The sequence below is a fragment of the Dendrobates tinctorius genome, unplaced genomic scaffold (assembly GCF_039654945.1).
Source record: "Dendrobates tinctorius isolate UK_male_01 unplaced genomic scaffold, ASM3965494v1 ptg000090l, whole genome shotgun sequence".
Classification (NCBI taxonomy): domain Eukaryota; kingdom Metazoa; phylum Chordata; class Amphibia; order Anura; family Dendrobatidae; genus Dendrobates; species Dendrobates tinctorius.
In genome coordinates, this window is record NW_027361758.1 from 1765363 (window position 1) to 1782172 (window position 16810).

Consider the following 16810-nt stretch of genomic DNA (forward strand, 5'->3'; position numbering starts at 1 on the left):
CCATGGTACCTGTGTGTGCAGCTTAGAAAATGCATCTATGTAATATGTTACTGTACCTGTACCAATGAAGAGCATAACGGCAGAATGAAAAGGGTCAAGATTAGGATTTGTAGTGGTCACCTCAGGAATTCTTAGATTTCACACTTTGAAAAATACAGTATGTAGTAATTCACATTGGATGAGGAATTTGCCCACTACAATACAAAGTGTGACATACACAACTAAATGTTACTCTACTCCCCCCCAAAAAAAAAAATCAACAGTACATGTGAAGATAAGAACCTTTGTAATATATCTTAATCAGAGGAATATGCTTCTTTTTCCTCCTGGACTATTGATCTTTCACTCTCAAGTCATAGGTAAAATCTGTACAAGAAGTGTCCAGATTTTACCATTATCGAGATAGGAGATGACAGTTGCTGGTCATTTAAGTTCAATGGAGAGAGGAGAAGCTACAGCCAGGCACAGACATTCGCCTCCAAGTTCTCCTGAAATGACAGTCATACTAACTGTGGACCTTCTTCTATCTCTTGCTACTATCCACTTTCACTTGTGAAATGAACGTCACGAGATTTAGTAAAAGATTTTAATAAATGTGTTTATAAATAAACATGATACACTTTTAAATTCCAACAACATTACTTACATTAAAAAAGTATACATCTGACTCCATGGTGCAGGAGTGGGATAGACTTGCAATGCATTGATGTAAATGCATGTGTAGTCTCCTATAAAGTGATAGCCCCATTTTTATATTTCCAGTGCAAGGGGCATCTATTTTACAAAAGGAGATTTACAAGTGGTGTTTGAAGAGACCCAAGTTCTTCTTTGTACCTGATCTGGCTCTTTAACTATAACAATCTGTAGCCAGTAAATGGTGGTAAACATGTTGTCCCGTGAAGAGTTAACATAAACTAGATTAAAACGGCTTGTGGGCATTCTACATAGAAAAAAAAAAAAACACCTTACAACAATGGCACTTCTGAAGGCTTGTATGTTAGTCGGACCCAAAGCTTTGGACAAAATTGTCCTGTGGCACAACAGTGGAGATTGCCTGATAATTTGCCCTGAATCACTGTATATTTGTTCTTCAGGCCACAAAACGTCATGCTATGCTGGATCTTTATGTGCAGAAAGGATCTGTGTCAAAATGAATAAACATATATGTCTGCTCAGCATGCATATGTTTCATGTAAAAAGCTAATTTAAACATGCTTTAGAAGTGGTCACACAATGTTGGCTTCACTGCCTTTTATCTGTACATGGAAGGATCAGCAGTTCACCCCTCACCAACTTGAAAAGTAACACTGGCATCATACACTGTAAATAGAACTTTCAAATAGTCATATACAAAAATATTTCTGCATAATGTATGACAAATTATTTTTTTTTTTCAATCAGATTTTGGAAGGCTTCTATGTTCTGGGTGTTCCACTTCTAAAGACACACAAAGCTCAGAAATTGAACAGTTTAAGAGCCAATACAATAAACGTTACCAAGTACATTGCCCTTGGATTTTCAGGAAGTGTCCTTGAAAGGTGAAACTTTTGTTCCAGTGTCAACCTTTAACAGCTGGTGTACTTAATGCTGGAGGAAGTCTTTATATAAAGGAGGCCGGACAACCTCAAACCTCTAATTTTAAGGCCAAATTTGTCTTTCAGTTGCAGCGTTAGGAAAAGTCTAAATGACTTTTCATTAATTAGCTGATTTTCTGAAGCAGCTTTTCCTCTGTTTGTCCAAACTGTACAATTACAGACATTTCTGCTATGAACTGTTCACAGCTCTCTTTAGTAACTTGCTTGCAGAATCTCAGGTCTATCAGACAGATGTTGCCGCATCGTTTGAAGTATGTCAGGCACTGGTCTGTAACATTATTGCAGTCTGTGGGGAAAAAAATTATCAGTAAATATAGTTTTACCTCCACCTGTTCATTTAGTATGTATATCTAGAATTAGAAGGATGGGAGCGTAAAGCAGACATCAATCAAGTAAGAAAACTCGAACTACAACTTTACAAAAAGTCTGATCTTTCCCCTTGTTGTGATTGGGCTGCAAATATTAATGCAGCCAAAAGCTGGGTGAGGATATTTAAATACACCTATATGAAATCCATAAATTTAAAGTTTCCATCTTCTGCATTCATTTGGCCAGATCAGTTTTGTCACACGGCAGACTTCATACGAATGTCCAAGCAAATCTCATAACTTTGTCCACATCACATGATCTGTATTAAGATGTTTTGACCAGAGAGTGGGTCTGTACCAAACACCTACAGTTGATATCCAAAATATGCTCAGACAGAATCATCGGAGGGTTTAACAATACAATTTACAAATTGCCAGATGGGGCAAGTATTATTCAATCCCTCCTCTTGTGATAATTGTAGTGATCAGTTTCACTGGCTAGTTAGCCATAGGTAAGTATTACTCAATGCTTGCCCATGTAAGGCCTATCAACAGTAACAGGACATTGATTGTTAATATCAATGGTATTTTAGCCTTGGTGGCCGCGGACCACTCTGGCATTTATCACTAATGTGGACTGGAGGCAGCTGTTCACTTTTAGAGCAATCAGTCCACATTACTTATAAATGCCATAGAGTGTTCCGCGGCCAACAAGTCTAAATATACCATTGATCTTAATGTCCTGTTGCTGTCAATAGGCCTTACATAGGGAAGCATTGAATAATACGTACCCCCTAAGGCTAACTAGCCAGTGATACTAATCACTACAGTTATCACAAGGGAAGAGACTGAATAGTATCTACCCGATGTGAGATAGATTTTCTCTTCATAAGCTATCAAAAGGGGAAGGATTGAATAATACTTGCCAAATTAATAGCCATTAGGCAGTGGAACTTGGAACAGCAATTTCACTGTGAGAGGAGGAATCGTATTGACCCTGAATGGCTAATACAGTAAGTTACGGCATTACTAACCAACGTGGAGTCAAATTTTTATTATTATAGTTTAAGCAATAAAAGTTATTTTTTAAATCTCAGAATCTTTAGCTAGCGTCTATTGAACACCTACAGGTTGGGCACTTCACCTTTGGAAGTCCATATTGCTATTTTGGTTTGGCACCGCACACACTGGGTGTTTCTGGTGCTGTCATGTGCATGATAGGCAGTGCAGCTGCGCTCTGATCGGCGGTAAAATCATTACCGCCAGTCAGACAGCCGCGGTTCCCACGCTGTCAAATGACAGCTGTAATCGGAGACAATAAGTTTACCTCCGGTCACTGGCGTCGGCTGATGGGACTACTTCTATCATCAGCATAAGTCTGCTGCTGCTAATAACAGCGAGAGCAGCCGGCGGCTGATGGGAGAATCTATCAGCCGATGCCGGTGTTCTAAATAGATAATAAAAAAAAAATGGCGTGGGTTGCTCTGTATTTTTGATAACCAGCCTGGCAAAACTGACAGCGGGTCTCAGCCTCGACGGTTGCATCTTGGCACCGTCCAGGTTGAAAACTCTATCTCCAGACATGGATTACAGTGTGGGACAGAACGAGGGACAGGTGAGGGATATGGTTGATTTTATTTACAGGAGACATTCATGGGACAATACAAAGGTGACACCAACCCCACAAATAGGAACCCCACATGCCACCATCACAGGGCAAGTGGGAAGTGCCGGGCAAAGTACCAAAACTAGCATATCTAATAGTTGCGCCTTTTCTGGGCAGCTGCAAGCTGCTATTTTTAGGGTGGTAAAATATCCATGGTCCCTTACCAGCTGAGAATGCCAGGGCCCAGTTGTCTGACTTAGATTGTCTGGTTGTTAAAAATGGGGAGCGCCTCACGCTGTTTTTTTTTTAGAATTATTTATTGAAATAATTTTAAAAACAGTGTGGGGACCTCTATTCTTGATAACCAACCTTACTGAAGCTAACAGGTGGGGGTTGCAGCCTGGAGCTGTCAGTTTTGCCTGGCTGGTTATCAAAAATACTGGAGAACCTACGCAGTTTTTTTTTACTATTTATTTAGAGCACAGGCTGATGAATACTGCCATCAGCCATGCCTGCTTTCGTTATTGGCAGCAGCAGTCTGATGGGAGTAGTAGTCCCATCATCTGACACCAGTGACCGCAGATAAACGTTTTACCTCCAATCACAGCTGCGGACTCACACTGTCATCTGACAGCGTGGGAACTATGGCTGTCTGACAGGCGTTAATGATTTTACTGACGATCGGAGGCAGTGTTTGCCATGACAGCATGGCAAACAATTCTTTACGCTTATGTAACTTTGATGTGGACATAAATTGTAGACTTTATCTATCTTGTGAACTTTCTGAGCCAAAGTCGCTTACTGATGGATTCAGTTAACTCACTCTGCAATCTACGTATTGTGATGCATCTCGGCTGTAGTTACCAAGCGGTGTTTTTTTCTTTAAACCCAAATTAGTTGGGTTTTATTACAAAATTAGCAAGCACCTTTTCCAACAAAAGGTGTCCATATTTTTAAACTTCTCTTTATCCTGTATTATTTTACTGAAAAAATGCAGTCTATATCAAAGAAAATGATCATGATTATAAAGGCACAGCCCTGTTATTTTTTAGTCATCACTAACCCTTTAAACTTTGCTGTGATCACTTTTACCTGATAAAATAACTTCTGATAAAGAATCCCTGGTAGATGTACCCACTGCAGTGAGCAGATTAATGGACTGATCAGTAACATGGTTACAGAAGCTCAGATCCAGTTTAGAAAGAAGAGGCATGTGCCGAATCATGAGTCGCAGTGAGGTGTCTGTTATGTCCAGTCCTGCTAGACGAAGCTCTGTAATATTCCTCAATTTACTGCGGTTGTCCATCTGACCTGTAAGAAAAATCAAAGAAAGCAGGTGATGAATAGTATCCTGCATACACTGAAAGTTACTGCAGGGATGTTAGAGACCACAAGTCATCTAGGACAGGGGTCCCCAACCGCCGGTCCGCGGCCCAGCACCGGGCCGCTGCAGTGCCCTTGCCGGTCCGCGGACACAAGGGGAGCCAGGGGCGGTCAGTGGCATAGCGGGGGCTGGGGCGGCGCGCAGCAGTTCTTAGCGGCGGGCAGGGAGCGATCAAGCAGCTCCGTTGCCTGCAAGAGGGAATAGCAGGAGCGGAGCTGCAAGGACCCGTCCAGCTTCCTGCCCGCCGCCCGCGCTTCCTGTCTCTGACTGACACAGAGAGGAGCGCGGCCGCTGCTGTGTCAGTGCGAGGAAGCGCGGGCGGCGGACAGGTGTGAGGAGAGAGGTGGTGTCTGTGTGTATATGTATGTCTGTCTGTGTGTGTGTGTATAATGTGTGTACATGTATGTCTGTGTGTGTGTGTTGGTCTGTGTTTGTGTAGCCTGGCCCTGGAGGAGATGGGGACATGAGGAGAAGGCCATGAGGGGAGTGATGGGGTGAAGGCAATGATGGGGAGAAGGGAGTGATGGGGTGAAGGCAATGATGGGGAGAGGGGAGTGATGGGGTGAAGGCAATGATGGGGAGAAGGCAATGATGGGGAGACAGCAGTGATGGGGTGAAGGCAATGATGGGGTGAAGGCAATGATGGAGAGACAGCAGTGATGGGGTGAAGGCAATGATGGGGAGACAGCAGTGATGGGGTGAAGGCAATGATGGGGAGATGGCAGTGATGGGGAGATGGCAGTGATGGGGAGATGGCAATGATGGAGAGACGGCAGTGATGGGGTGAAGGCAATGATGGGGAGAAGGCAATGATGGGGAGATGGCAGTGATGGGGTGAAGGCAGTGATGGGGAGAAGGCAATGATGGGGAGACAGCAGTGATGGGGTGAAGGCAATGATGGGGAGATGGCAGTGATGGGGTGAAGGCAATGATGGAGAGATGGCAGTGATGGGGTGAAGGCAATGATGGGGAGAGGGGAATGATGGGGTGAAGGCAATGATGGGGAGACAGCAGTGATGGGGAGAAGGCAATGATGGGGAGATGGCAGTGATGGGGTGAAGGCAATGATGGAGAGATGGCAGTGATGGGGTGAAGGCAATGATGGGGAGAGGGGAATGATGGGGTGAAGGCAATGATGGGGAGACAGCAGTGATGGGGAGAAGGCAATGATGGGGAGAAGGGAGTGATGGGGTGAAGGCAATGATGGGGAGAAGGGGGTGATGGAGCACTTATTCAAAACCTATGGTGAGTTGAGTCACATTATAAATGTTATTTAATTATAAGTATGCACTGCTACACTACAACCGTGTCCATAGCCCCGCCCCCTTATGACCAAAGCCCCGCCCCTGCCACACCTCCATCCCCGCCCTGCCGGGCCATGGAAGAATGGTCTTGCTTGAAACCGGTCCCCGGTGCAAAAAAGGTTGGGGACCACTGATCTAGGAGACAAATACTGAAATTATAGTGAAATAAGTAACACTTTACAACGCTGCAGTGCTTAATGGCTGTATTACCTGGCCTGTTGTCTGTTGGAGGTGACAGAAGGTCCCTCATCTGTGCATCTTTCAGCCCTTCTACCCATTGTACATTTAGAGATCTTAGCAATGGACAGCTAGAACTACAAAGAGCAGAAACAGCAATCCAAGAGCAACCAGATAAATTAAGCTCACGTAGGGCTGGAAATAGAAAAATAATGCATGTATTAAAAACAATGCAATATATTGTAGGTTGTACAACTGAAACAGAACGTTTACTGCATCAAACGTCTCAGTTTTTAACTTTTACCAAGTGCAAGTGAAGGTAGCAAGAAACAATACAACAAAGCCATTTCTATTAGTCTTATAATTACTTTAAAGCAGAGGCGAGTGGGGAAACCTCAGCTCCTCAGGCCGTTTACACCCCTTGATGGCCTTTTACCTGTCCCCTGGGAAAATTCTTGGGGTCCGAAGTACTTGGGCGGGCAGCTGTATTTTGATGGCCGCCAGCCCATTAATTTCTTCTTGCTCTGTGTGCATGCAGTGTTCACTACCGAACGCTGAGGCGCGTGCCATAAAAGATTACATCTTGACAATAGTGCAAGCGTCAGGACGTACTTTGTGGGTAGAGGTAGCGTCAAATTGTACGGCCCCCAAAGGGTGGTATAAATATCCAACTAGCCTTTGGCAGAAAAAAAAAAAAAAAAAGGATTCCCCACCCCTGCTTTACAAGGAGCCTGTCACCAGAAAAAATGCTATGAACGTGCAGATATGGGTTTAATCTCCAGGGAATAACGTTATTAACCTACCCGAAACCTGCACTTCACAGACAGCTGCAGAGAGAAAATTAACTTTATTCCTCCCTGGCAGCATTCCGGTTTCCATCATACGGGGCGGCGCCAGTTCAGTCACTGCTCTGAGTATACAGGGTGGCAGCTGTAACTGCACTCCCAGCCATGATGACCCAATGCAGAGCCTGTGGAATTGGGACATGCAGGCGCAGCGGAGAAAATTCATATACACACACGTGAGAAAAGGGAATATACAGCCAGATTCAGACGTCTATATAGAACGCTCTGCAGGTCTCTTGACCCATACTCGGCAGCCTCAAATACGTCTCCAAGGATGCAGAGTTTGGGTCAGAACACCTGAAGTCAGTCTGGAAATCATGGTCTGTATTCGGATAATGTTTCACAGATGTCTGAATTCAGTACATCTTGCATTTTATCCATTGATATATTTGCTCATTCTGGACATAGTGGTAAAGGGGGTAATCCAAATCAGCAATTGTCAGCTGTCTGTACATGTACACATGGAAGGCTGTCTATCACTGCATAAGACTGCCAAGAGTGAGCAGAGATTTTTACAAATAAAATATAATTAAGCTGAATTTTTTCCCTAAATAAATCAATCTTCTCAGCTCATCCTGCTGTATAACATGTTGCCAATAGATTGCACAGGATTTTCAACCTTTCAGATTCTCTACGATCCCTTCCCTTGTCAGTTATGGGTGTATGGAACAACAAAAATTTACAGGTGATCCAGGATTCACAATGTCAAAAATTTTAGGTAAAACTTTATATTTCTTAGAACAAGATTAGAAGCGGGATGTATATAAAAACATAGCGTTAATCATCAAAATTAACCAGGTCTATGCGTTTTCAGTGACAGCTCTTATTGATGATTGTGTGTGTGATGAAAGAAGAGGTTTTTAAAATGAGAAAAAAACATTACCTCTATCCAGTGACAAAAATATCATCGTGATTAGGAGATCTTGCTCAAAATGTGTAGACCTGGTGTCTTCTGCTGTATATCGCAATTGTTGGATCACCTGTTAACACCACACTCAATATGGAATTTCTCCTAGTCCGTTGAGCTGATGATCTATGCCCTTTACCATTTTTGTTGGGTGTATGGAAAAAGCTCAGGAATTTAGCCAGCACCATACTTGAAAAATGCCGGCTGTGCTATAGAGTTAGCATCTGGTTGCAACAGCAATCATCAGCGTTAAGCTCCAATTTCTGCCATTAATCCCTTAAAATCAGCTGTAAATTCCTGACAGGCATTTTAAAAAAAAGCGTGATCCAAGATGCGCGCGCATTGTCCTCTCCCTCCGGATAGATTTCATGACAGCTAGAGGCCTGCTTGAAGGCCCCATGGCTGCCACATAGGTACTCCTGTGGGCTTCATAGGAGAGCCCAGATTGTTAGCTATATATAGCAATATGGCAGAATTGCAGTATATAGAACTATCACAGGTTCAAGTCCCATTAGAGGAAAAAAAAAAAAAAAAATCAAATTATCTCAGTTTTCCTTTTTTAAAATTAAGACATGAAAAATTAAAAAGTCAGGTAAAAAAATGAAAATAACCACATCACTCATCTAAAAAATGCAAAAAAAAAAAAAAAAAAGATTAAAACATGGTGTACTGAAAAATTGTAACAATAAAAATGTTAGTGTATCATGCAAAAAAACAAAACAGAACACAAAAGCCCTCAGACAGCTCTATAGATCCCCAAAAAAGAAGCGATTGGTCACATAAAATGGTGAAAAAAGAGGGATTTTTGTTTCTTACCGTAAAATCTCTTTCTTGAAGCCTTCATTGGGGGACCCAGGTTACCACGGGTGTATGCTTCTGCTAGGAGGCTAACACTATGCAAAACGAGAAAATTAGCTCCTCCCCGGCAGTATACACCCACCGACAGGCACCAAGTACCTCAGTTGGTGAAAAAAAAGCAGTAGGAGAAGCAACAATAACTCTGAAAATATGTACCAACCCAACAAGGGACTCGTAGGCCCAACACGGTACGACTTAAACAGGTAGGGTGCTGTGTCTCCCAATGAAGGCTTCAAGAAAGAGAATTTACGGTAAGAACCAAAAATCCCTCTTTCTTTATCGCCTCATTGGGGGACAGGTTACCATGGGACGTCCCAAAGCAGTCCCAAGGGTGGGAAGAGAGCTTAGGGGAACGTGAAGACAGGACTTAGGTCGGCCGGTGTGCTACCGCCACCTGCAGAACCTTCCTACCTAAGCCTGCATCAGACGAGGCCTGGGTATGAACCTTGTAGAACCTCGCAAAGGTATGCAAGGACGACCAGGTCGCGGCCTTGCAAAGTTGTAAAGCCGAAACCTGGTGTCGGACAGCCCAAGAAGCACCTACAGCCCGGGTGGAGTGGGCTCTCACTCCCGGAGGGGGCCGTTTTTCCTGAACACGGTAAGCTTCCAGGATAGTAGAATGAACCCAGCGAGATATAGTGGACTTGGATGCCGGGAATCCTTTCTGGCGACCTTCAGGGATGACAAGCACGGAATCAGCTTGTGGAGCGACTTTTCCAGCGGATGAACAGGCGAAGGACAAAAGGAGGGGAGGACGATGTCCTCACTGATGTGGAAGGAAGATACCACCTTGGGAAGGAAGGAGGGAACGGGCCTGAGAACGACCTTATCCTGATGAAGGATTAGGTACGGAGAACGACAGGATAAAGCCGCTAGCTCAGAAACTCTCCTAATGGATGTAATGGCAATCAGAAAAGTCACCTTCCATACGGGAAGGGAAAGAGGAATGTCCTGGATAGGCTCGAAAGGTGCACTTTGGAGAGTGCCGAGAACTAGATTAAGATCCCACGGATCTATCGGAGAATGGTGAGGAGGGAAAACGTGGGCAACTCCCTGGATAAAGGTCTTGACTTGAGGCAAGGGGGCCAGATCCTTCTAGAAAAGAATTGCCAGAGCTGAAACCTGGCCTTTGAGAGTACTGAGGGACAGGCCTGCATCTAGGCCGGATTGAAGGAAACCAAGTATGGATGGAACAGAGAACGACATTGGAAAAACATTCAAAAAAGGAGGAACAACGAGTATATATAGCCAAAAGTACAGAGAAAAATTGTATTTATCAAAAATTATACTTTAATAAATATGTATAATACAAACATCATATGTTAACGAACATGCATGGGCATACATAAATATCATGTGACTAACTCCATGGGTCAATATAATGACCAGGAAAAGCGGAACCCAAAATTTAAATAACACATGAACCATTCAAGTAAGATCATATAAAAAGTTAGAAGTGGTTTAGAAACACATGTTATCCAGCAATAGGGATTAAACAGTACTGACTTCCCCAAAGCATACAATTCCCATGCAGCTAGGTAAACAACCTCCCATAGATGCTAATTAGTGCCTCTACAAGTGTATAATTCAGTGCGCGGTAAAGGAAAAGTTTATGAAAGAAGTGATACAAAATAATTACCCATAGTGGTATGTATAGAGTCCCATCTAGACCTTGGTCATATACCCCGACGCGCGTTTCGCGTACACAAGGTATCACAAGGGACATTTGATATCTTTTGCTGTTGTTTCTATTTACAATTGGAAAAACATTGTTGTCGTCGTACCAACGGAAAAAGGCCTTCCAGTACCTATTGTAAATGCGGGAGGAGGCTGGTTTTCTAGCTCTAATCATGGTCTGAATCAAATCCAGTGGAGGAAACAAGTAAGGGAGTTGGAACTGAGACCACGGGATTACCAGAGCATCGCAACCGACGGCCAGAGGGTCCCTGGACCTGGCTACGAAGCGGAGAAGTTTGTGGTCCATCCGAGACCCCCCCAACGCTGGCATATCTGATTGAAGACCGTTGGGTGGAGAGACCATTCGCCTGATGCTAGGCCCTGGCGACTTAGGAAGTCTGCTGCCCAATTTTCCACCCCTGGAATGTGAACGGCGGAGATTGCCGGAATGTAACGCTCTGCCCAATGTAGAATCTTTGCTACTTCTGCCATTACTTGTTTGCTGTACCGCCCTGGTGGATTATGTACGCCACAGCCGTGGCGTTGTCTGATTGGATTCAGACTGGTTTGTCTGCGAGAAGAGGCTGCTAGCTGAGAGCAAGGAAGATCGCTCTGATTTCCAGCAGGTTGATGGGGAGCAGAGACTCTTGGACGTTCCAACGCCCTTGGGCGGTCTTCCGCTGGAAAACCGCTCCCCACCCGAGAAGACTGGCATCAGTGGTGATGACTTGCCGCTGAAGAGGAAGAAAGGACCTCCCTTGCAGGACTGACAAAGGCATTGTCCACCAAGTTAGGGATTGCCTCACTCTTGGAGGCAGAAGTATGGGGCGGTCCAGGGAGACTGAAGTCTTGTCCCAGACTGAAAGGAGGGACAGCTGAAGGGGACAAGTGTGGAATTGGGCAAAGGGGACGGCCTCCATGGACGCCATCATCTTCCCCAGGACCCTCATGCAGAACCGAAGGGGAACTGGGACTGTCCGCTTCAGGGATCAGATTCCTTTGCAGAGAGCTGAAAATTTGTCCCTCGGAAGGAACACCCGGGCCAGGTTCGTGTCGCACTCCATGCCCAGGAATGTCAGTCGCTGAGTTGGGAGCAGGTTGGACTTCTCTCTGTTGATTATCCAACCGAGACATGTGAGAGTATAAAGGGTAATCTGAAGACTCTGAAGGCAGTCTCGGCGGGACGAGTCCTTGATCAACAGATCGTCCAGGTAATGGATTATGAGGATCCCCCTGGAGCGAAGGATGGCCATGACATGACAGCTGCCATGACCTTTATGAAGGCCCAAGGAGCCGAGGCTAGGCCAAAGGGGAGGGCCGTGAATTGGTAGGGATCCTCCTAAATCGCAAAGTGAAGAAACCTCTGATGTTGCAAACAAACAGGGATGTGGAGGTAGGCATCTTGTATGTCTACAGAGCAGAGAAACTCCCCGGGCTCCATTGAGGCGATTACCGAGCGAAGGGACTCCATCTTGAAGTGGAGGATCCTCACGTGGCGATTGAGTAGTTTGAGGTCCAAGACTGGACGAAGCAAGCCGTCTTTTTTCGGGACTACGAAGAGATTTGAGTAGAACCCCGAAAACCGTTCGTTTGGAGGAACGGGAACAATTACTCCGGTGGATAGGAGGGAAGAGACGGCCTGAAGGAACCCTGGGGTGAGGGACGGTTGTTTGGGAGGATGAGACAGATAGAAGCTTCTCTTTGGGAGGGAAGAAAATTCGATTTTGTAGCCAGATGTGATGATTTTCCTGACCCATGCGTCGTTGACAACAGACAGCCACGCATCTTTGAAAGTAGAAAGCCTGCCTCCCACCCTGGAAGAACTTCCAGGTGGGGGTGACCCCGTCACTTGGAGGAAAATCTACCGGAGCGGGATCCTGAGGGCTTGGAGGGTCGGCTCTTTGGTCTCCAGCGGGGTGCGGGTTTATACAATGGTTTTCTCCGTTCCCCGGAGGTAGAGGGCCGGTCCTGCTGGGAGGAATTTTCCAAGGAAGGAAAGGGGCGAAAGGACCTAAACTGACGAGGAGCTTTTCTGTTAAAAAAACGTCTAGGCTGAGACTGAGGAAGGGAGGTACTTTTACCTCCAGTGGCATCAGAAATTATCTGATCCAGCCTGGCACCAAAGAGCCTAGAACCCTGAAAGGCTAGGTTAGTGAGTGACTTCTTAGAGATGGAGTCCGCACTCCATGTCTTCAACCAAAGGATACGGCGTATGGCAACTATGTTGCGGTTAGCTCTTGCTGAACACCCCGGCTGCATCCAAAGAGGCGGCCAAGAGGTATTTACCAGCATGATTAATTTGGTCAGCCAACTCCGCTAGCTCGTCCTGAGGAGCTGACGCTAAAATGCCCTTGCAAAGAATTTTTGCCCAGGCTGAAATGGCTTTCGCTACCCATGCGGAGGCGAAACTGGGACAGAGAGAGGCGCCAGTTGCCTCAAAAATCGATTTGGCCAGCGATTCAATCTGCCCGTCCGTTGAATCCTTAAGTGATGCGCCATCCGGAAGGGATAGAACCGTTTTTGAGGAAAGACGGGAGACTGGTGGGTCCACCTCGGGAGCTTTGGCCCATTTTGTGAGAAGGTCCGCATTAAAGGGATATAGCACGTCTAGGTGCCTGCGTCCAGGGAACGGCTTTTCCGGACGCTCCCAGTGTCTGGTTAACGTAGTCTCGAGCGCCTTGTGATTAGGAAAGGTTCGGGAGGGAGGTTTCGCTCGTTTGAAGGGGACAGAGCATTCTTGTGGGGGCGTCTTGTCCTCCTTTATTTTGAGCGTTTGGGTAATCGCCGATATGAGACTATCTACCGTGTCCTGTGCTTTGGACATGTGGTCTGAATCTGAGTCAGACCCCGACTGGGAGTCTACGTTTGACCCAATGTCGTCCTCTGAAGAAGGGGACGGAGGCGAGGAGAGCAGCCTGGATGATGCGGAGGGCCTTGTGAGCTGGAAGAAGAGCCCGACAGGGCCCGCTTCCTGGAACTCCTACCCAGTCTGTCCCTCTGGAGGTCGCGGTCAGGTACAGAAGACTCACCGTGAGAGGCGGTCGGAGCACAGGTGGCTGTAGATAGCTGAGGTAATCGTTCTAAGACCTGGACCAGGGACTGAGACACTTTAGTCAGGTCCGCGACCGACTGAGACATTGCAACAGCCCACTATGGGGGCGGGGGGAGCTCTCATCCCGGGGTTCGGTGTGCTCCTAAGGGGCAGACATAGTAGAAGGACTGCAGGACGGGCAGAAAGGTGACTGACCAGATGCCCACTTCTTTTTACAGCGCGCACAGGCGTAGTGAGCAGCGGTGGGCCTAGAATAGGGAGCCCTTGCAGGGTCAGGCATATGTGCAAAGAGGAACGCGAGATTCCAGCAGAAGGACCTGAACGGTGGGCGCAGCTTAGCGGCCGCACCGTGTGAGTGGGCGGAGCTTAACGGGTGTGCCACGTGAGTGGGCAGAGCTTAGCGGCAAAGTGAAAGCAGCTCTGTGATAGGCTAGAAAGAAGCGCGAAGAGAGCTCGCGCAGAGCGGAGCGCGTGAGCGGATGACGCTGCCCGCCAACGAAAGTGAAAGTACCAAACCGCCCAGAGACCGGCTTGCTGTCCGTGACACCGCCGATAACAGTAGGTATGCGGGCATTGAGGAGTTAACAGCGGCGCCAATGGCTACTATGTGAAGGAGCACGGGGCCGATGGGGGCAGTCAGACCACTTACCTGACGCCCACTTTTTGAACGCGAAGAGGATGACCACAGGGGCCCCACGAATAGGGGAAAGGCCGCTGGGAAGGAAGATCCTCTATACCCGCACTGCGTCCGAGCAGTGCAGAAGACGGCGTCAACCCCTTGCTAGAAGAGGGAAGTCCACCGCCGGTGACCACCGTCTTCCTCTCAGCCCTCTCCCGGGAGAGGGGTGAGGAGGGGAATTGGCTAGGACCAGCCACCTGACATCAGCCTGTAGCACCCGAATGGTGATAGGGAAAGGGTCCTGCCTGCGGTACAGAGAGGTGCGATGTGGGCGACACTACATTGCTCGCTCAGCCGCCTGATATGGGAAGGCAGGGTGAGAAATTACATCCTGTTTCCCGACGCTGTATCTGGAAAACAAATGGAAAAGATTAACAACACAACTAAAACCTGTAAGGAAAAAAGGATAGTTAACTGCGGATCTGGGGAGATCCCGGTCCGCCTCCCACTAAGCACAAACTGAGGTACTTGGTGCCTGTCGGTGGGTGTATACTGCCGGGGAGGAGCTAATTTTCTCGCTATGCACAGTGTCAGCCTCCTAGCAGCATACACCCGTGGTAACCTGTGTCCCCCAATGAAGCGATAAAGAAAATTTTTTTTTTAGTTTTTACAAATTTCTGACTTTTTCCACCACTAAATTAACAGGTAACGTGTCACAAAATGTATTTTAAATGTTTTCACTTCATGTTAAAAAGTCTATTTATATATGTATAAAATGAAATGGTGTCTTTTTTATATCTTTTTAGCTGAGCCACTGGGGCTGCCATTTTTATTTGCTGGTGTGTAACTGTCAGAGCACAACATTTACACACCACAAATACGGCAGCCACAGGGCATAGGACGCTACCATCAGTGACAGACACAACTCCTATGCAATCGCTGTGTCAGCTGTGAACTGGGCATGTTATAGGGGAAGCCTGGCCTCATTTCATTGTAGCCCTGCATTGGGTTTCAATTTCTTTGTCACCTGTAACTGCTGTAATCTGAGCAGAGAAGTCATGTCGTTGCGGCACACAGGTCACAGTATTTGATGGTGGGCAAAGGTCCGGGCACCAAGGTGTGTCAGTAATTTCATCCAGTGACATGTACTCACCGCTGAATGAAATCACCGCTGGTGCACAGACCTATGCTCACCTGTAACTGCAGTGATCTGAGCAAAACAGTCATGTAATTGCGGCACTCTGGTCACAGGAATAACAAATGTAAGCTCATCATGTAATTACTGTGATCCAAGCACTGCAATAATTTGACTGCTCAGATCTCTGTAAAGAGCACAATAGTCCTCAGTAAAATTGTCTACACCTCACTATCACATTGCAGTCAGCAATAAAATGGTGCTGCACTGTGATCCCAAACTTCATCCTCCCTTATCCAAACACACAAAAGGAGAAGGGACGAGTGGCATCGGACACATGTGAGTAGAACCTACCCATATTTACTGCTGTCAAAGTGAGCTTGATAATGCTTTTTTTTTCCAATTGTTAGAAAAACAAATTTAGATGAAACATTCCCTTAATAAAAAATAAAAAAATAACCTACACAGGTTTGACAACATAATCAGAGTTACCTGAAGAGTCATGAGGCCAGGTCGTTTTAATCGTAAAATGAACATGGTAAAAACAAAAACCCATAAACAATGGTGGAATTGCATTTTCAGCATTACACTGCATTTGGAATTTTTTTGCACATTTCCCAGTACATTTGCAGTACAACGAATGTTTGCATTCAATACTACAACTCATCCTGGAGAAAATCAATACCTCTTTTATGGCTATGTCAATGGAAAAATAATAAAGTTATGGCTCTTGAAAGAAGGGAGGAAAAAATAAAAAATGGCACATACAAAAATTAACCACAGAAGGAAAGTTAAAAACTTTATATTTTAGCTTCATTTTGGTCTCAAAACCCCCACATACAAAGTATACTAGAACCCCTGTTCTTAGCATTCAATTCGAGTAAATCAACCATTTACGAGATGTAGTCATTTTCACATATTTCAAAACAAAACAGTATCTCTGGGTGGATGTGGTGCTTCTTCATGACCATCCACACCAACAAAAGATGGATTTTTGGTTCTTACCGTAAAATCTCTTTCTTGGAGCCTTCATTGGGGGACACAGAATACCATGGGTGTATGCTGCTGCTGCTAGGAGGCTGACACTATGCAAAACAAGAAAATTAGCTCCTCCCCGGCAGTATACACCCACCGACAGGCACTAGGCACCTCAGTTGGTGAGAAAGCAGTAGGAGAAGCAACGGAACACTCTAAACATATGTACCAACCCAACAAGGGACTCAAAGACCCAACACGGTACAAAGTAGACAGGGAGGGTGCTGTGCCCCCAATGAAGGCTCCAAGAAAGAGATTTTACGGTAAGAACCAAAAATCCATCTTTCTTTATCGCCTTATTGGGGGAC

The 16810-nt window shown here is 45.8% G+C and overlaps 1 protein-coding gene across 5 annotated transcripts in view; it reads right to left on the minus strand.

The window, feature by feature from the left end:
* Nucleotides 1-572: 572 nt before the first annotated feature.
* The window catches only part of KDM2B (lysine demethylase 2B), a 289300-nt gene continuing 273062 nt past the window's right edge, over nt 573-16810 (minus strand). For all 5 annotated transcript variants that reach the window (XM_073585982.1, XM_073585979.1, XM_073585978.1 and 2 more), the window contains 3 exons: nt 6408-6569; nt 4602-4820; nt 573-1881 (listed from right to left, as the gene is read on the minus strand). In XM_073585982.1, coding sequence (XP_073442083.1) covers nt 1700-1881; nt 4602-4820; nt 6408-6569 — 563 coding nt within the window. In that variant the 3' untranslated portion in view covers nt 573-1699. The remainder of the gene's footprint in view (nt 1882-4601; nt 4821-6407; nt 6570-16810) is intronic.